At 47.5% G+C, this 22,008-nt stretch overlaps 1 protein-coding gene across 2 annotated transcripts in view; it reads left to right on the top strand.

Moving 5' to 3' along the window:
- The window catches only part of LOC127952508 (meiosis inhibitor protein 1), a 25,155-nt gene extending 3,191 nt beyond the window's left edge, over window positions 1-21,964 (top strand). Inside the window, exons 7-31 of one of the 2 annotated variants that reach the window (XM_052550999.1) lie at window positions 7,211-7,323; window positions 7,443-7,557; window positions 7,872-7,991; window positions 8,083-8,182; window positions 8,762-8,896; window positions 9,029-9,128; window positions 9,383-9,459; window positions 9,950-10,076; window positions 10,156-10,267; window positions 10,420-10,480; window positions 10,576-10,670; window positions 11,392-11,542; window positions 11,626-11,761; window positions 11,895-12,110; window positions 13,344-13,506; window positions 13,661-13,747; window positions 13,930-14,040; window positions 14,247-14,395; window positions 14,499-14,583; window positions 17,868-18,040; window positions 19,900-19,981; window positions 20,150-20,250; window positions 20,563-20,694; window positions 21,103-21,206; window positions 21,402-21,964. In XM_052550999.1, the coding sequence (XP_052406959.1) occupies window positions 7,211-7,323; window positions 7,443-7,557; window positions 7,872-7,991; window positions 8,083-8,182; window positions 8,762-8,896; window positions 9,029-9,128; window positions 9,383-9,459; window positions 9,950-10,076; window positions 10,156-10,267; window positions 10,420-10,480; window positions 10,576-10,670; window positions 11,392-11,542; window positions 11,626-11,761; window positions 11,895-12,110; window positions 13,344-13,506; window positions 13,661-13,747; window positions 13,930-14,040; window positions 14,247-14,395; window positions 14,499-14,583; window positions 17,868-18,040; window positions 19,900-19,981; window positions 20,150-20,250; window positions 20,563-20,694; window positions 21,103-21,206; window positions 21,402-21,462 (2,906 nt within the window). In that variant the 3' untranslated portion in view covers window positions 21,463-21,964. Of the gene's footprint in view, window positions 1-7,210; window positions 7,324-7,442; window positions 7,558-7,871; window positions 7,992-8,082; window positions 8,183-8,761; window positions 8,897-9,028; window positions 9,129-9,382; window positions 9,460-9,949; window positions 10,077-10,155; window positions 10,268-10,419; window positions 10,481-10,575; window positions 10,671-11,391; window positions 11,543-11,625; window positions 11,762-11,894; window positions 12,111-13,343; window positions 13,507-13,660; window positions 13,748-13,929; window positions 14,041-14,246; window positions 14,396-14,498; window positions 14,584-17,867; window positions 18,041-19,899; window positions 19,982-20,149; window positions 20,251-20,562; window positions 20,695-21,102; window positions 21,207-21,280 lie in introns of both variants that reach the window. The other variant, XM_052551000.1, reaches the window with a different exon arrangement.
- The last annotated feature ends 44 nt before the right edge of the window (window positions 21,965-22,008 follow it).

The raw sequence follows: 22,008 nt of genomic DNA, 5'->3' as shown, positions 1-22,008 counted from the left end.
GAGACACTAACTCACACACACACACCACAGCGCTCACCGTCCACTGCCTGGGTGAGACACACACACACACCACAGCGCTCATCGTCCACTGCCTGGGTGAGACACACACACACACACACACACCACAGCGCTCACCGTCCACTGCCTGGGTGAGACACACACACACACACACCACAGCGCTCACCGTCCACTGCCTGAGTGAGACACACACACACACACACACACACACACACCACAGCGCTCATCGTCCACTGCCTGGGTGAGACACACACACACACACACCACAGCGCTCACCGTCCACTGCCTGGGTGAGACACACACACACACACACACACCACAGCGCTCACCGTCCACTGCCTGGGTGAGACACACACACACACACACACACACACACCACAGCGCTCACCGTCCACTGCCTGGGTGAGACACACACACACACACACCACAGCGCTCACCGTCCACTGCCTGGGTGAGACACACACACACACACCACAGCGCTCATCGTCCACTGCCTGGGTGAGACACACACACACACACACCACAGCGCTCACCGTCCACTGCCTGGGTGAGACACACACACACACACACCACAGCGCTCACCTTCCACTGCCTGGGTGAGACACACACACACACACACACCACAGCGCTCACCGTCCACTGCCTGGGTGAGACACACACACACACCACAGCGCTCACCGTTCACTGCCTGGGTGAGACACACACACACACACACCACAGCGCTCACCGTCCACTGCCTGGGTGAGACACACACACACACACACACACACCACAGCGCTCACCGTCCACTGCCTGGGTGAGACACACACACACACACACCACAGCGCTCACCGTCCACTGCCTGGGTGAGACACACACACACACACACCACAGCGCTCACCGTCCACTGCCTGGGTGAGACACACACACACACACACACACACACACACCACAGCGCTCATCGTCCACTGCCTGGGTGAGACACACACACACACACACCACAGCGCTCACCGTCCACTGCCTGGGTGAGACACACACACACACACACACACCACAGCGCTCACCGTCCACTGCCTGGGTGAGACACACACACACACACACCACAGCGCTCATCGTCCACTGCCTGGGTGAGACACACACACACACACACCACAGCGCTCACCGTCCACTGCCTGGGTGAGACACTCACACACACACACACACACACACACACCACAGCGCTCATCGTCCACTGCCTGGGTGAGACACACACACAGACACACACCACAGCGCTCACCGTCCACTGCCTGGGTGAGACACACACACACACACACCACAGCGCTCACCGTCCACTGCCTGGGTGAGACACACACACACACACACCACAGCGCTCACCGTCCACTGCCTGGGTGAGACACACACACACACACACCACAGCGCTCACCGTCCACTGCCTGGGTGAGACACACACACACACACACACACACACACACACACACACCACAGCGCTCATCGTCCACTGCCTGGGTGAGACACACACACACACCACAGCGCTCACCATCAACTGCCTGGGTGAGACACTAACTCACACACACACACCACAGCGCTCACCGTCCACTGCCTGGGTGAGACACACACACACACACACCACAGCGCTCACCGTCCACTGCCTGGGTGAGACACACACACACACACACACACACACACCACAGCGCTCATCGTCCACTGCCTGGGTGAGACACACACACACACACACCACAGCGCTCACCGTCCACTGCCTGGGTGAGACACACACACACACACACCACAGCGCTCACCGTCCACTGCCTGGGTGAGACACACACACACACACACCACAGCGCTCATCGTCCACTGCCTGGGTGAGACACACACACACACACACACCACAGCGCTCACCGTCCACTGCCTGGGTGAGACACACACACACACACACCACAGCGCTCACCGTCCACTGCCTGGGTGAGACACACACACACACACACCACAGCGCTCATCGTCCACTGCCTGGGTGAGACACACACACACACACACACCACAGCGCTCACCGTCCACTGCCTGGGTGAGACACACACACACACACACCACAGCGCTCACCGTCCACTGCCTGGGTGAGACACACACACACACACACACACACACACACACACACACCACAGCGCTCATCGTCCACTGCCTGGGTGAGACACACACACACACACACCACAGCGCTCACCATCAACTGCCTGGGTGAGACACTAACTCACACACACACACCACAGCGCTCACCGTCCACTGCCTGGGTGAGACACACACACACACACACCACAGCGCTCATCGTCCACTGCCTGGGTGAGACACACACACACACACACCACAGCGCTCACCGTCCACTGCCTGGGTGAGACACACACACACACACACACCACAGCGCTCACCGTCCACTGCCTGGGTGAGACACACACACACACCACAGCGCTCACCGTCCACTGCCTGGGTGAGACACACACACACACACACCACAGCGCTCACCGTCCACTGCCTGGGTGAGACACACACACACACACACACACCACAGCGCTCACCGTCCACTGCCTGGGTGAGACACACACACACACACACCACAGCGCTCACCGTCCACTGCCTGGGTGAGACACACACACACACACACACACCACAGCGCTCACCGTCCACTGCCTGGGTGAGACACTCACACACACACACACACACACACACACACCACAGCGCTCATCGTCCACTGCCTGGGTGAGACACACACACACACACACACCACAGCGCTCACCGTCCACTGCCTGGGTGAGACACACACACACACACACCACAGCGCTCACCGTCCACTGCCTGGGTGAGACACACACACACACACACCACAGCGCTCATCGTCCACTGCCTGGGTGAGACACACACACACACACACCACAGCGCTCACCGTCCACTGCCTGGGTGAGACACACACACACACACACACACACACACACACACACCACAGCGCTCATCGTCCACTGCCTGGGTGAGACACACACACACACACACACCACAGCGCTCACCATCAACTGCCTGGGTGAGACACTAACTCACACACACACACCACAGCGCTCACCGTCCACTGCCTGGGTGAGACACACACACACACCACAGCGCTCATCGTCCACTGCCTGGGTGAGACACACACACACACACACACACCACAGCGCTCACCGTCCACTGCCTGGGTGAGACACACACACACACACACCACAGCGCTCACCGTCCACTGCCTGAGTGAGACACACACACACACACACACACACACACACCACAGCGCTCATCGTCCACTGCCTGGGTGAGACACACACACACACACACCACAGCGCTCACCGTCCACTGCCTGGGTGAGACACACACACACACACACACACCACAGCGCTCACCGTCCACTGCCTGGGTGAGACACACACACACACACACACACACACACCACAGCGCTCACCGTCCACTGCCTGGGTGAGACACACACACACACACACCACAGCGCTCACCGTCCACTGCCTGGGTGAGACACACACACACACACCACAGCGCTCATCGTCCACTGCCTGGGTGAGACACACACACACACACACCACAGCGCTCACCGTCCACTGCCTGGGTGAGACACACACACACACACACCACAGCGCTCACCTTCCACTGCCTGGGTGAGACACACACACACACACACACCACAGCGCTCACCGTCCACTGCCTGGGTGAGACACACACACACACCACAGCGCTCACCGTTCACTGCCTGGGTGAGACACACACACACACACACCACAGCGCTCACCGTCCACTGCCTGGGTGAGACACACACACACACACACACACACCACAGCGCTCACCGTCCACTGCCTGGGTGAGACACACACACACACACACCACAGCGCTCACCGTCCACTGCCTGGGTGAGACACACACACACACACACCACAGCGCTCACCGTCCACTGCCTGGGTGAGACACACACACACACACACACACACACACACCACAGCGCTCATCGTCCACTGCCTGGGTGAGACACACACACACACACACCACAGCGCTCACCGTCCACTGCCTGGGTGAGACACACACACACACACACACACCACAGCGCTCACCGTCCACTGCCTGGGTGAGACACACACACACACACACCACAGCGCTCATCGTCCACTGCCTGGGTGAGACACACACACACACACACCACAGCGCTCACCGTCCACTGCCTGGGTGAGACACTCACACACACACACACACACACACACACCACAGCGCTCATCGTCCACTGCCTGGGTGAGACACACACACAGACACACACCACAGCGCTCACCGTCCACTGCCTGGGTGAGACACACACACACACACACCACAGCGCTCACCGTCCACTGCCTGGGTGAGACACACACACACACACACCACAGCGCTCACCGTCCACTGCCTGGGTGAGACACACACACACACACACCACAGCGCTCACCGTCCACTGCCTGGGTGAGACACACACACACACACACACACACACACACACACACACCACAGCGCTCATCGTCCACTGCCTGGGTGAGACACACACACACACCACAGCGCTCACCATCAACTGCCTGGGTGAGACACTAACTCACACACACACACCACAGCGCTCACCGTCCACTGCCTGGGTGAGACACACACACACACACACCACAGCGCTCACCGTCCACTGCCTGGGTGAGACACACACACACACACACACACACACACCACAGCGCTCATCGTCCACTGCCTGGGTGAGACACACACACACACACACCACAGCGCTCACCGTCCACTGCCTGGGTGAGACACACACACACACACACCACAGCGCTCACCGTCCACTGCCTGGGTGAGACACACACACACACACACCACAGCGCTCATCGTCCACTGCCTGGGTGAGACACACACACACACACACACCACAGCGCTCACCGTCCACTGCCTGGGTGAGACACACACACACACACACCACAGCGCTCACCGTCCACTGCCTGGGTGAGACACACACACACACACACCACAGCGCTCATCGTCCACTGCCTGGGTGAGACACACACACACACACACACCACAGCGCTCACCGTCCACTGCCTGGGTGAGACACACACACACACACACCACAGCGCTCACCGTCCACTGCCTGGGTGAGACACACACACACACACACACACACACACACACACACACCACAGCGCTCATCGTCCACTGCCTGGGTGAGACACACACACACACACACCACAGCGCTCACCATCAACTGCCTGGGTGAGACACTAACTCACACACACACACCACAGCGCTCACCGTCCACTGCCTGGGTGAGACACACACACACACACACCACAGCGCTCATCGTCCACTGCCTGGGTGAGACACACACACACACACACCACAGCGCTCACCGTCCACTGCCTGGGTGAGACACACACACACACACACACCACAGCGCTCACCGTCCACTGCCTGGGTGAGACACACACACACACCACAGCGCTCACCGTCCACTGCCTGGGTGAGACACACACACACACACACCACAGCGCTCACCGTCCACTGCCTGGGTGAGACACACACACACACACACACACCACAGCGCTCACCGTCCACTGCCTGGGTGAGACACACACACACACACACCACAGCGCTCACCGTCCACTGCCTGGGTGAGACACACACACACACACACACACCACAGCGCTCACCGTCCACTGCCTGGGTGAGACACACACACACACACACCACAGCGCTCATCGTCCACTGCCTGGGTGAGACACACACACACACACACCACAGCACTCACCGTCCACTGCCTGGGTGAGACACACACACACACACACCACAGCGCTCACCGTCCACTGCCTGGGTGAGACACACACACACACACACACACACACACACACACACCACAGCGCTCATCGTCCACTGCCTGGGTGAGACACACACACACACACACACACACACACACACACACACACACACCACAGCGCTCATCGTCCACTGCCTGGGTGAGACACTCAGGCCGGTGACACACTGGATGCGTGGCGCAAGCGTCTCAGCCGCGTGGCGTGTCGGTTTTTAATTCGGCTCCCATCTTAACAGGTTAGAGCATACAGACCGCCTGGCCGCGCGGCAAACGCTTGCTTGCTAGAAATAGAACCGACGCCTATTTTTACCGTGACACGTGCGCGTGTTGGAAGCTTTTCCAGGCAAAATATAATAGGAAAATGTGTTTAAATGTCATTTTGTACACAAATACATATGAATTCCTGATATTTTGATATTTGAAAGTCTATAGGTTGACAAATTCAGATATAAATGTAATAAAAAAATAAAAAAATAATTATCGATTTTCAAATATTGCACCTGTCAAACATAATCTATTTCGCCCTCAATACTTTTGACGGTGTCCTTTATCAGTAGGCGTAGGTGTAGGTGTGTAAAAAAAAGTTGATATTGTTGTAATGAAGACATGAGCCTGGTCTGTCAACGGTCTCCCTCTACAGCAGCAGCGCGCCAGCGCCGCGACAGGCACGCTTCTGGTGTGTAAAGACACAGAATCCGCCACGCTTCTGGGACGCTTCTGGGACGCTTCAGACACGCGGCGCTCACGCCACGCAGCCAGTGTGTCACCGGCCTCACTCACACACACACACACACACACACACACACACTGGATGAGAGAATATAGTAAAATGTATTTTTTCCAAGTGTTTCCAAGAGAAATTCACCATGTTTCATAGATGCATGTTATTACTATATTATGCATGCGTGAGTTTTTGGAGTTTGTTTTGAACTTGTAATGTTTAATACATTTTGTCATTATTTATTTATTTTATGGATACATTGCATCTGACAAAACATTTATTGTCATAAAGCAAACAGAAATATGAGTGACTGTCATACATCTCATACACGATGCTTTAATGCAGCACGGAATATTAAAATAAAGCTGCATATCCTTCATCATTCACCTCTGCTCCACGCTTCAGGTCGACGTGTCTCTTACAAACCACACGAGCGCTGTCAAACATAGCCGCGCAGTAACGTGGGCACATATTAGTGCTAGTCATGATTACACATCACTTTCATTTACTCTGTATTATACAAATGATATGGTTTTCAAGTGTGTGGATCTGGAGGATAAAAGCTCGAGAGCGGCCTGTAATAAATGTGTGTGTGTGTGTGTGTGTTTCAGGGGTGGTGAAGCAGATGTGTCAGTACTCTGATGTCGTGTGTGTGTTGATGAATCTGAAGGACGGAGGGGAAGATCCTCTGCTGTATCAGCCACTGCCGCTCATCCTGAAGAAGGTCTCAACACACACTCTCTGACGCCCCCTGGTGGACTGTGGTTTAAAGAGCTGCGGCGGGACACTGATCTCTGTCTCTCTCTCTGTGTGTGTGTGTGTGTGTGTGTGTGTGTGCTGCAGCTGCTGTTGAGTGCTCAGGACTCTCTGCAGGTGGTCTCTGTGCGCTGTGTGTGTGCCGTCCTGATTCACGCTCCTCTTCACTTCTCTTCGTCCTTCATTCAGGCTGATTTACCCGGTGAGCCTGAGCCTATCTCACACTGATCTCACACATCAGTGTGTGTGTGAGACTCAGTGGTTCACGTCTGATGACAGGCCGAACAGTTTTAAAATGTTAACGTCGTCTGTGTTTGGAGTCTCTTCTGACGTGCTTTGAGAAATGTTTATGAGTGCAATCGAGAGTTTTTCCACTCGGTTGCACTGCATCAAGTACTAAACATAGAACGAACCCTTCTTCATTTCACACTCACACTGATCTTGCACAGAAGAGACTCAGCTCTAGAAACAGCAGGGTCACAGCTTCAGCTCTGGGTGTGAATGTGTGTGTGTCAGAGTTCCTGCTGGAGGTGATGAGCGGCGGCTGCAGTGACGTCTTGTTGTGGTCGGTGTTCAGTTGTTTGCTGCTGCTGTCTGAAGATCCGCTCTTCTTCTCGCAGTGCCACGCCGTCTACGGTACGAGTGTGTGTGTGTGTGTGTGTGTGTGATTCACATGCACTCACGTCTCACAGTCCTCAGTCTGACCGTTAATGTGTGTGTGTTTGAGGCGTGGAGCCGTTGGTTCGCTCTCTGAAAGAGACTCTGGGAAAATCCAACACTGAGGTGCAGAAAAAAGGACTGGAGCTGCTGACGGTCATATTGGACAGGTCTAACACACACACACACACACACACACACACACACACACGCATGAATGTGTGTATATACTGAAATAATGATCATTTTGGTCCCATAATAACCCAGGGTTAATTATTGATTCAATCATCCAGTAATTTGAAGATAATAACTTGCCAAATAATGTGAAAAGTTAGATTAACATTAATAATTTTGAAATAAAAATAATTAAAATAAAACAAACAATTGTATCCAAAAAATATTTAGAATTAAATTATTTTAAAACAATCCAAACAAAAAAAAGCTGTTAAATCCTAATAATGTAGAATTAAAATAGTTTCTTTTCAGTATTATTTGTGTTTATTTTGATTGCTTCATTTCCAAAATGATTTATGGGATCACCAGAAGTGAGCGGAGAAAGAGGTAATCCTCTCAGAAAGCACACAAAACATAATTACGTAGAAAAATATATAGAAAAGATAATTTATCCATGTGCTTGTAAAATTAAAACTAAATTAAAAACCTAAATAAAACACCTACTAAAACTGTAATGTGCTTGCATGCATGTGTCTTGTGTGTGTGCGTGTGTGTGTGTGTGTGTGTGTTGACAGGCAGCCTGCAGCGGTGCGTCTCTTCCCGACCGCCTCTGAGTTTTCTGCTGTGTGTGATGTCATCGTGGAGGGCGTGGCCTCGTCCTGTCTGCAGGTGTCCATGTGTGCGGTGCGAGCCGCCGCCGTCCTGCTCAGGTCACACACACACACACACACACACACGGGTCGAGTGGATGTTCCTGGTAACTACAGCGGAGCAGCACGGTGAATCACGTGTGTGTGTGTGTGTGTGTGTGTGTGTGTGTGTGTGTGTTTGTGTTTGCACAGGCCCAATCATCAGTCCAGTCCGGTGCAGCTCGCAGACGTCAGGAGGATCGTGGAGGTGGTGATGTCCAAACTCACTGAGCAGCATCACAAACACAGCAGAGTGAGCAGGATTCTTCCTCTCACAAGAACAGTGCATTGTGGTTATGACATCAGTCTGAAGTTGATCAGCGCTGCAGTCTGCCAGAGCCGTGACAAATACTGGATGTAATTCACTCTGAGAGCATCACTGCTGGGAGCAGAATGTGTCCGGCTCGACACAAACAGCTGCTCTCGCTAGTGTACAAGCCTAGTGTGTGTCCTGAGCAGTGGTCATGTGATCATCCTCTGTGTGTGTGTGTGTGTGTGTGAGTGCAGGAGAGCAGCTCTGGCTCAAAGTCAGTGACAGCAGGAGTTTTACTGCAGACACTCATGTGCTTCGACGCCGCCTGCAGGTCAGTCTCACACACACATACTAAATAAAAAAAAGAGTTAATTGTTTTAAATATTAATCAAGATTCAGTTTTAATCAAGTGATAATTACATTTAATTAAGTAAAGTTTTTATTTTGATGTTTTATATTTAAATGTTTTATTTTAAATGTACACTTTTATGATTTAATTCGTTTTTGATATATTTATTTTTATTATTTGATTAATTCTTTATTTAAATTTTTAAGAAAATATTAATTTTAATTATTTTCTTTTATTTATAATTAAAATGTTAAAATTACAATTATTGAACTGTTATTTACATTTTGCATTTTTATTTAATTTAATTAGATTTATTTTTGTTTTTAAAGTATTTGTTTAATTTTTGCTTTCTATCTCAAGTGTTTTGATTTGATTATTTACTCAAATGTTTATTTTGTTTTTTTCATCAGTATTTTTTCAGATGATCAGTTATTTGATTATGTTTATCGTGTGTGTGTGTGTGTGTGTATAGGTTGGTGGAGGCGTGTGTGTGTGACTCGTCTCTGAAGGACGGTGTGTGTTCATCTCAGGAGACGCTGGAGTCTGTGTGTGTGTTTCTGCTGCACTGCTGCGACGCGGCCTGCATCCCAGCAGTGACTGTGAGTCTCTCTCTCACACACACACACACTCATGCTGAACTCTACATGTTCACTCTCGTGTGTGTGTGTGTGTGTGCAGGGTGTGTGCGAGCGCGTCTCGTCTCCTCAGGTGCTGCAGCTCTTCCTCTCTGCTCTGTCGTGTCAGTTTTCCCTGTGTCCTGATCACATGACCTCCTTCTCCAGGAAGCTCGGTAAGACCTGACCCACGGCTCAGAGGTCAAAGGTCACGGCCAGGTCATGTTACTCTGATGTTGAATGATGTTGGTCTTCATGTGTGATTGGTTCAGTTTAGATGCATGTGTGTGTGTGTTTCTGTGTGTGTGTGTGTGTGTGTGTGTATCAGCCGCTTCTGGATTCATCAGACTGACTCTGGAGAGTAAAGCTCAGCTGTGTTCAGGGAACAGGTGAGCACACACACACACACACACACACACACACACACACAGAGGCAGAGAGTGTGTGTTTAGCAGCAGGTGTTCAGTAAGTGTGTGTGTTTCAGGAACTCGTCTCTGAATCAGATCTGCTGTGATTTCCTGCTGAAGCTCAGCATGAGTCTGATCTCACAGGAACACACCTGCACCAGTGAGCTGCAAGGTAACACGTGTGTGTGTGTGTGTGTTTGTTATTTGAGCAGCTTTTGTTCATATTTATAGTTTATGTTTTCCAGGAAGAGATTTTAGTTTCAGTTAAAGTTTTTGTCATTATATTTATTTATTATTATTATTATTTTTAACATACAATATATAGTTATTTTATAATTTATTTTAGTTTTAGTCTTTTAAGTACTTGAGAATTAAATGTTGCTTTGGTAACTAGCTGAAATAAGTTAATTTGTTAATTTGATATTTTTAGTTTTACTTAATGATAATAACATTGGTGTGTCAGTGTGATTTACTGTATGTAACATTAATATATTATTGTATTTTTTTTTCGTTTGATATATTTTCATTTATAGTTTTGAATTTGTTTTTCTTTTAAAGTTTTAGTAGATTTTTGATTGTTTTTTATGTGAAGGCCTATATAAAAAGAATAATAAAATAAATAAAATAAAATAAAAACTAGCCAAAAAAATAAGCTTAACTGTAATAAAATAAAATAATTACCGATTTGATAAAGTGGATTATAATAACCTCGGTTGGTGTGGTTTGTGTGAAGGTGTTTTTATTTAGTCTTAAATGTGTTTGATCCTGATTTACGACAGAGCATCTCTCCAGCAAACACAGCATTCCTCTAATGTTCTGTCCGTGTGTGTGTGCGTGTGTGTGTGTGTGCGTGCGTGTGTGTGTGTGTGTGTGTGTGTGTGTGTGCTGAGCAGATGTGGAGCGTGTCCTGCAGGAGTCTCTGCCGTCTCTGTGCTGCTGCGTGTCTGATTGGCTGTCTGTGCTCTCTGATTTCCCACAATCCCTCAGAAACACTCAGCACTGCCTGATCTATCTGCTGCACCTGTCTGTGCTGCACGGGGACAGGTCTGTGTGTGTGTGTGTCTGTGTGTGTGTGAGAGTGATGTCACTGACTGACGGAGATCCTCATGATGGTCATGTGACCGCAGGTTTCTGAGCGACTCGGCCGTGTTCTCCGCTCTGCTGCGGTTCGTCTCGTGTGTTCAGGATCTCCCTGTGTCTGTGCTGAGTTCAGTGCTCTATCTGCTGTCCGTCACTCAACACGCCGGGCCTCGTCTGGACACGGTCTGCCACTGCTCTGACCTCACTTCCTGAACCCTCAAGGGTTATTATAGCAACAGTTAGATTCATTTAATTCCAGGAGGGTGTCAGCGAGAGGTCGAGTGTGATGATGCTGATGAAGTGTGTGTTTGTGCAGGTGTGTGTGAGCGTCCTCTCTCGTGCTCTGTCCTCCTGTCCGCTGCTCTTCTCTCGCTCTCTTCCTCTCTCCGTCCTGAGCTTCATCTTCCTGTATCCCGAGCTCTCGGAGCGCTTCGGAGCGCCGGCTCTGACGGGACGTCTGTCAGAGGAGACTCAGGAGCAGGAGCTGCTGGAGCTGATCAACACACACCCTGCAGCACTGCTGGCCACACTGGTGACTCACACACACACACACACACAAACACACACACACACACAAACACACACACACACACACACACACACAAGCACACATACACACACACACACACACACATCACAGTTATAAAGGCAGAAGCTGACGTGAAAAACATGGACATGACAACCCTTACGAAAAAAAAAAGTTTATTCAAGTGAGCTATTAGTGTACTTCTTTTAAACTAAAAATAGGAAAGTATGCTTTTAGTTTAAATTTACTTAAAATGACATTGAAGTATACTTATACTTACAAAAAGTCTAAATATATTTGAGCTATACTCCTAGAATCTGTGTTTTCATTATTATACAGTAGAGGGCGCTAGTACACATCTTCTGTACAGAATTAACAAAAAACACACAAGTGAAGAAGAATAAACTAATACATGCTAACACATGTAATCTAACACCATCATCTGACATGAAACAGCATCAAAACTGTAACGTTTTGGAATAAAATGCGGATGAAGAGGTAATAATTACAGTCAAGCTTTTACTAAACTAGTAGTTTGCTGAGACTATACTTCAAAGTATACAAAGTCTTTAATTAGTAAACTATGAGTATACCAATAAGTTCACTTTTAGTATAATTGAAGTACAAGCCACAAACATTACAACAGTAAACTAGTTGTGTACTCAAAGTTTGCTACTGTTATACTTAAAGTATACTTGTATATACTAGAAAGTGGGTCATTTTAGTCCCAAGGAGTATTGAAACAGTACACTTACAAGTATACTACTAGAACACTGATATTTGTATACTTGCTACATAAAGTATACTTAAAATATACTTGAACTTTACTTAAGTATACTTAGTAAAATAAACTTGAGGTAAACTACTTTCTGGTAAGGGAACTAAAATGCAAACCTTTTACATAAATATATATAAAGATGTAATGTGTGTTTTTGTGAGAGTAAATAATGCATTTTATTAATTTATTAATAAAATGAACTACTTTTATTAACAAAAATAATTATAGGATTTTATCATTCTCAGATATTTGCTGTGCTATTTGTCCTATTTTTAAAGGGTGATGATTGTAATGAATTTAGATTAATTGGACAGATGATTGATGAATGATACTTTATCTGGTATGATTAATTTGAGATTACAAACAAGTTCAGGAGCACCGCTTTAAGACTGGGATCTCGGGTCTAGTGTCAGACATGATTAAATCACGGTGACTCTGTGTGTGTGTGTGTGTGTGTTCAGGCCGTGGCGTGTGACGGCGAGTCTGCAGCGTCTCGTTCAGCCGTCGCTGTGCTGCAGTGTTTCCTGCGATCGTCCGACAGCCTCAGCTTCAGCGGGACGTCTGATCTCTGTGATCAGATCCGATCGGTGCTGCTCGGCGTCCTGCAGAGACACACACACACAGGTCTTTAGTTTCAGCAGTGTAGAAATAAAGCCGGTCGCATTCAGGTCCTCTGCTCTTGAACGATACACGGTCCAATCAGCAGCCGGCAGCTAATATCAGGCCCCGCCCCAGGAGTCACTCATAAACTGATCACAGTATGTGTGCTGTGTTTCAGACGGTCTGTCTGTGCTGCTGGACGTGTCGTCTGTGATTCACTCGTCCGCTCAGAGAGAGCACACTGACTTCAGACTCCTGTACCACGGTGAGAAAACACACACACACACAGAGAGAGAGAGAAACACACACTCAGAGAGAGAGAGAGAGAGACACACACACACACAGAGAGAGAGAGAGAGACACACACAGAGAGAGAGAGAAACACACACACACACTCAGAGAGAGAGAGAGAGAGAGTTATGTTCATACCTGTGTGTGTGTGTGTAGTCAGTAATCTAGCAGGAAAGCTGGACTCCAGTGACTCTGACTTGCTGCTGTCTGTTTTCAACTTCCTGTACTGCTTCCTGTCCGTGTGTCCCTCACACGCTACTGATAGAGGTAACACACACACACTCACACTCTCAGAAACTGTGGAGGAAATCTCTTGTTTTATTATTAGCTTTATTTGCTCTACTCTAGAGTGTTCTTAGCCTTTCTTGATGCTCGATGAACATGCTTGAGTTTTGGAGGAGCTGAGAGATGGCATGAAGTCTGTTCGGTGTGTGTGTGTCTGTGTCTGTGTGTGTGTGTGTGTGTGTGTCCAGCGGTGTCTCTGCTGCTGGGAAACGTCCGGCTGATGGAGCTGCTGGAGGAGGTTTTATCTGCCTCCTCATCCTCATCTTCATCACTCTTGTGCTCCTGTCTTCTCCTGATCTCCTCCCTCACACTCCTGCAGCACAAACACTCTGCTCAGGTACCACACACTCGTCCTGCAAGGCTCCGATCAGTGTCCTCTCACTACTACACACCTGACACGCATCTGTGTGTGTGTGTGTGTGTGTGTGTGTGTGCTGAAGGTTCACAGGAGCGTCAGTGTGGATCTGCATCAGATAATCAGACGACTGGCCTTCAGCAAGAGACACACGGACACACTGCTCATCAGTAAGACACACACACTCACAGTTAAACACACACACACACACACACACACGCGGACACACTGCTCATCAGTAAGACACACACACTCACAGTTAAACACACACACACACACACACACACGCGGACACACTGCTCATCAGTAAGACACACACACTCACAGTTAAACACACACACACACACACACACACGCGGACACACTGCTCATCAGTAAGACACACACACTCACAGTTAAACACACACACACACACACACTGCTCATCAGTAAGACACACACACACACTCACAGTTAAACACACACACACACACACACTGCTCATCAGTAAGACACACACACTCACAGTTAAACACACACACACACACGCGGACACACTGCTCATCAGTAAGACACACACACTCACAGTTAAACACACACACGCGGACACACTGCTCATCAGTAAGACACACACACTCACAGTTAAACACACACACACACACGCGGACACACTGCTCATCAGTAAGACACACACACTCACAGTTAAACACACACACACACACACACACACGCGGACACACTGCTCATCAGTAAGACACACACACTCACAGTTAAACACACACACACACACACACACTGCTCATCAGTAAGACACACACACTCACAGTTAAACACACACACACACGCGGACACACTGCTCATCAGTAAGAAACACACACACTCACAGTTAAACACACACACACACACACACACACGCGGACACACTGCTCATCAGTAAGACACACACACTCACAGTTAAACACACACACACACACACACACTGCTCATCAGTAAGACACACACACTCACAGTTAAACACACACACACACGCGGACACACTGCTCATCAGTAAGAAACACACACACTCACAGTTAAACACACACACACACACACTGCTCATCAGTAAGACACACACACACACTCACAGTTAAACACACACACACACACACACACTGCTCATCAGTAAGACACACACACACTCACAGTTAAACACACACACACACACACTGCTCATCAGTAAGACACACACACTCACAGTTAAACACACACACACACGCGGACACACTGCTCATCAGTAAGACACACACACTCACAGTTAAACACACACACACACACACACACACACACACACGCGGACACACTGCTCATCAGTAAGACACACACACTCACAGTTAAACACACACACACACACACGGACACACTGCTCATCAGTAAGACACACACACTCACAGTTAAACACACACACACACACACGCGGACACACTGCTCATCAGTAAGACACACACACTCACAGTTAAACACACACACACACGCGGACACACTGCTCATCAGTAAGACACACACACTCACAGTTAAACACACACACACACACACACACACACACACACACTGCTCATCAGTAAGACACACACACTCACAGTTAAACACACACACACACGCGGACACACTGCTCATCAGTAAGACACACACACTCACAGTTAAACACACACACACACGCGGACACACTGCTCATCAGTAAGACACACACACTCACAGTTAAACACACACACACACGCGGACACACTGCTCATCAGTAAGACACACACACTCACAGTTAAACACACACACACACACACACACGCGGACACACTGCTCATCAGTAAGACACACACACTCACAGTTAAACACACACACACACACGCGGACACACTGCTCATCAGTAAGACACACACACTCACAGTTAAACACACACACACACACACACACACACGCGGACACACTGCTCATCAGTAAGACACACACACTCACAGTTAAACACACACACACACGCGGACACACTGCTCATCAGTAAGACACACACACTCACAGTTAAACACACACACACACACACACACTGCTCATCAGTAAGACACACACACTCACAGTTAAACACACACACACACACACACACACACGCGGACACACTGCTCATCAGTAAGACACACACACTCACAGTTAAACACACACACACACGCGGACACACTGCTCATCAGTAAGACACACACACTCACAGTTAAACACACACATACACACACGCGGACACACTGCTCATCAGTAAGAAACACACACACTCACAGTTAAACACACACACACACACACACACTGCTCATCAGTAAGACACACACACTCACAGTTAAACACACACACACACGCGGACACACTGCTCATCAGTAAGACACACACACTCACAGTTAAACACACACACACACGCGGACACACTGCTCATCAGTAAGACACACACACTCACAGTTAAACACACACACACACACACACACGCGGACACACTGCTCATCAGTAAGACACACACACTCACAGTTAAACACACACACACACACGCGGACACACTGCTCATCAGTAAGACACACACACTCACAGTTAAACACACACACACACACACACACACACGCGGACACACTGCTCATCAGTAAGACACACACACTCACAGTTAAACACACACACACACGCGGACACACTGCTCATCAGTAAGACACACACACTCACAGTTAAACACACACATACACACACGCGGACACACTGCTCATCAGTAAGACACACGCACTCACAGTTAAACACACACACGCTGCTCATCAGTAAGACACACACACTCACAGTTAAACACACACACACGGACACACTGCTCATCAGTAAGACACACACACTCACAGTTAAACACACACACACACTCACACACACGCGGACACACTGCTCATCAGTAAGACACACACACTCACAGTTAAACACACACACACGGACACACTGCTCATCAGTAAGACACACACACTCACAGTTAAACACACACACACACTCACACACACTGCTTTATGGGAGAGAAAAAAAGAAATGTGGAGAATGTCAGTGAATGAACACATACAAACATTAATACATCTCAGTATCAGTGAAGGAGAAGTGCTGGATTTTCGGTTTGTCCCGAAACTCACTTGAAGAAGATCAGGCAAATGGAAACACTCATACTACACAGCAATCATCCTTTACTGAAGAAATGTGGCAAAACATCTCTGGAGAGAACCTCATATTATTAGATTTGAAAGTGCTTTCCACACATTTTCTCAATGTCGCACGGGGCGTCCAGACGGCATCATCACTTCAGTGTGCAGATGTTTCTTCATTGATTTGAGTTTACATGTCGTTGACCTTTAATCAGAACAAATAACGATCTGCTGTGACTGAGAGACTGTTTGAGACCGTTACAGTTGAGCTGAGAGTGTGTGTGTGTGTGTGTGTGTGTGTGTGTGTGTAGAGTGCAGTGTGCGCTTCATGCAGGTGTGTTTGGATGTGGACACGTCTGCTCTGCTGTGTGTGTGTGACGCAGCACTGCAGCGACCTCTGACCTCTACAGACGGTGCTCTTCATCCCATCGGACACAGCGGCGCTATGAGCCTCATGACAGCGCTGAGCGCACTCATGCTAATGGTACACACACACACACACATACACACACACACAAGCTTGTTTTGACCCTCGTGTTGTGTTTTGGTTATTTTGACACAGAGTGGGTTTTCTTTTTTTTACTAAAAAGCACTGGATCAAAACTGATTTTGTTCACACAGGGTTTAACTACTTCCCACAAAAAGTGCCTGTACATTTCTCATCATGCTATATAATTTCCAAATCTTGGGTCCAGTCATTTTGTCATCTTGTTTTCCTTCTTCATTCACTTGCCACAGTTTGGATCTGACTGATGGTGTTCCTCTTTGACCTGAGGTCGATCTGCTGAGTGAATTTTGACAAAAATATCCACCAATAATGATTTTATTAATCAAAAAGATCAGTGAATCCTACGATCAGTTTCAAAGAGAAACACAAACCCCGTTCTAACTGACAGAAAACAGTTTGACAATACTGAACACATGATTTGATGATAATATACAGCACAATGAGACAACCACAAGCGGTTTTTGAAAGCTGAGTCATTTTTCACCGCTCTCAGTAACTCTGAACGTGTGATGACTTGTGTGTGTGTGTGTGTGTCTGTGTGTATGTGTGTCTGTGTCAGTGATGGGAATAACGGCGTTATAAATAACGGCGTTACTAACGGCATTACTTTTTCCAGTAACGAGTAATCTAATTGATTACTCTTCTCATCTTAATAACGCCGTTACCGTTACTGCCAAAAAATGCGGCGCGTTACTATAACTGATGATGAAGCTGTTTTTTTTTTTTTCATCAGACCAACTAGATCTCTGAGCGAGAGGCAAATACTTTTTTTTACTGTTCTTCCTTGGTTAGTGGGCAGAGCACGAGACAAGCGCATAAATGCTGACGATTGGCTGAGGTAGAGTAAAATTTCATTGTAAGCCAATCAGAGGTAGAGTTGGGCGGGTTTTCGAAAGCACGCATAGTAGTGATGGGAATTCGGCTCTTTTGACTCAGCTCACTGAAAAGAGCCGGCTCTTTGGCTCGCAAACGGCTCTTTAAATGACTTTGACTGTAATATTTCAATTTTTATTACATAATTATTTAATTTCTATAGGCTAAATTTGAAAAAAAAAATAGAGTTGGCTCTTCAGATATGCGAGCCAGCTCCCGAAGTTCAACTAAAAAAGCCGGCTCTTAGAGTCGGCTCATTCGCGAATCGCGAACGACTCCTCAAAAGCTCATTCGCGAACGAGTCGATCCATCATCACTAACGCTCATTCGCGAACGACCCATCATCGGACAGGACAGGACACACAACGAACAACACAAGCCAGTCAGTCAACGAGAGACAGGTATGGCGACGAGCCCAAATAATCCAAAAGTAGCCTTCTCTAAATAGAAGTATATACATTACTTTTTCCTTCAAGAAATTAAAGAAACAATAAAAGGAAATATCAAAAGTTCCCAAAAATCTATCGTGTTATTTGCATTGATCCACTATATAAACATAATATCTACATACATGCCATTTGATTGGAGGCTAGTCTCACTTTGTCCCACAGCAACTTTTTTTTTTTAGATGTGTGCACAATGTTTCATGTTTCTGTTAATAATGTATTGTATTAAGTGTCCATTTCATTATAATATTCAGATTTATCATAAATAATTGAACATGCACATGTATTTTAAGTTCCTTTAAAGAGGGGTAGAGGTGGGGTCACGTTTGAGCATTTAAAATTTAATTTTACTTGAAAGTAACGCAATAGTTACTTTCTTAAGTAACTAGTTACTTTAAAAATTTGTAACTGAGTTACTAATTTAGTTACTTTTTGGAAGAAGTAACTAGTAACTGTAACTAATTACTTTTTAAAAGTAACTTGCCCAACACTGGTCTGTGTGTGTGTGTGTGACAGACGCAGGATCTGATGGTCAGCGCCGCTTTGAACTGTCTGGAGTCTCTGATGGGTTTTCTGCGCAGACGGAGCGCTGACACCGGTACAGATACACACTACACCCTCTCTCCTGCAGGAAAACAGGTTCACTGGTCACTGCTGGGGCTTCAGTGAGGGGTCATTCACCTGATTAATCTATGAGATGAGTCAAATATTAACAACAGGCTTCAGAAGCACAAACACTCATGATTGTGTAACTGTGTGTGTGTAGCGCAGCACATGGTGTGTCAGCCGTGGATGAGGTTCCTGCTCTTCTCTTTACTCTCCTGTGACCAGAGACTGAGACCTGCAGCGCTGCAGCTGCTCACACAGGTCACACACACACACACAGGGCCTGTTTACACCTGGTCACTTCATATGATCCAATCTTCAATGCCTGTGCTGTATTTTATATATATGTGAACATTTTGGGAGGAGTTAAATTTACATATGTGGTTTCAAGGAGCGGATGCATTCACACTGGTCCAGTGGTTCATCTGACGTGAGGCCCAGACCTCCTCGTGATATGATTTATATCTGTCTGGGATGTGTTTCGGAGGGCATTTACACCTGGTCTTTATCTGATCAGACCCCACACATGAGCTTCAGCCCTGTTCTTCTGTCTGAGTGTGTGTTTGTGTGCAGCTGGTGTGTTTCAGCGGCAGCGTCTCACACTGGACGACTGAACTAGAGTCTGTGTGTGAAGAGACTGAGAAACAAGGAGCGACGAACCTCACTGATGACAGCACACACACACTGAGACGGATGCTCACACAGGTGTGTCACACACACACACACACACACACTGAGACGGATGCTCACACAGGTGTGTCACACACACACACACACACACACTGAGACGGATGCTCACACAGGTGTGTCACACACACACACACACACACACACTGAGACGGATGCTCACACAGGTGTGTCTCACACACACACACACACACTGAGACGGATGCTCACACAGGTGTGTCACACACACACACACACACTGAGACGGATGCTCACACAGGTGTGTCACACACACACACACACACACATGTATAGAGTCTATAACAGAGGTCTCAAACTCAATTCCTGGAGAGCCACAGCTCTGCAGAGTTTAGCTCCAGATCACACCTGCTTGGATGTTTTCTGAAATGTTCTGTGTGTTATTAAAGTGTTTGTGTGTGTGTTCAGTGTTGTGCTCTTTCTCCTCCTGATGATCTGAGGATGAGGATGGAGGCTATACAAGAGTCACTCAGACATCTTCCTCCCTCTGAGAGCTCGAGCAGACACATGCTGTATCCTTCATACACACACACACACACACACACACACACACACAACCTATGCTTTCCTTAACAGTGTGTGTCAGTCGGGTTGGAGGGGTCTCTGTCTGTCTGTCAGACTTCACAATCAGCCCTCAGGAACTATGAAACACACACACACACACACACACACACACAACCTATGCTTTCCTTAACAGTGTGTGTCAGTCGGGTTGGAGGGGTCTCTGTCTGTCTGTCAGACTTCACAATCAGCCCTCAGGACCTATGAAACACACACACACACACACACACACACACACACACACAGTAACACACTTCTGATGACTTCTGTTCCTGCTGGGGATGTTTGTTACTGAAATAATTATATGTGCCTATTTATATATATTAATAACAATCATTCATGTAATATTTCACATTTGTTGTTGTTTAAATATTTTATTATATAATTAGTTTAGTAACAAAAAAGGTTATGTTTAACTATTGCTATTAATAAGTAGTTACTCAACTTTGTGTGGTGAAATGGTTATAGGTTCATATTCATTTTTAGTTTTAATAATATTTAGTGTCACTTTTTGTTATTTGCATGGTGACAAATGGTTATTTATGAATATTCATTATTGCTATTAAAAGTTGCTAATTGTATTTTTAGTTTTTTGGTTTAATGTTTTATTTTTTACTGTAAATTATCGTTTTTTATTGATTTCCAACAGATGATATAAAGGTACTGAACAAATATAAACTACAACAAAGAAATGTCAAATATAGAATATAATATAAATAAATTGATCTGTTTTCATCTGTAAACGATGATCAA

The sequence above is a fragment of the Carassius gibelio genome, chromosome B3 (genome assembly GCF_023724105.1).
Source record: "Carassius gibelio isolate Cgi1373 ecotype wild population from Czech Republic chromosome B3, carGib1.2-hapl.c, whole genome shotgun sequence".
In the NCBI taxonomy this organism is placed as follows: Eukaryota; Metazoa; Chordata; class Actinopteri; order Cypriniformes; family Cyprinidae; genus Carassius; species Carassius gibelio.
Note: the sequence above shows the minus strand (reverse complement) of the source record. Positions and strands in the feature narration are given on the sequence as shown.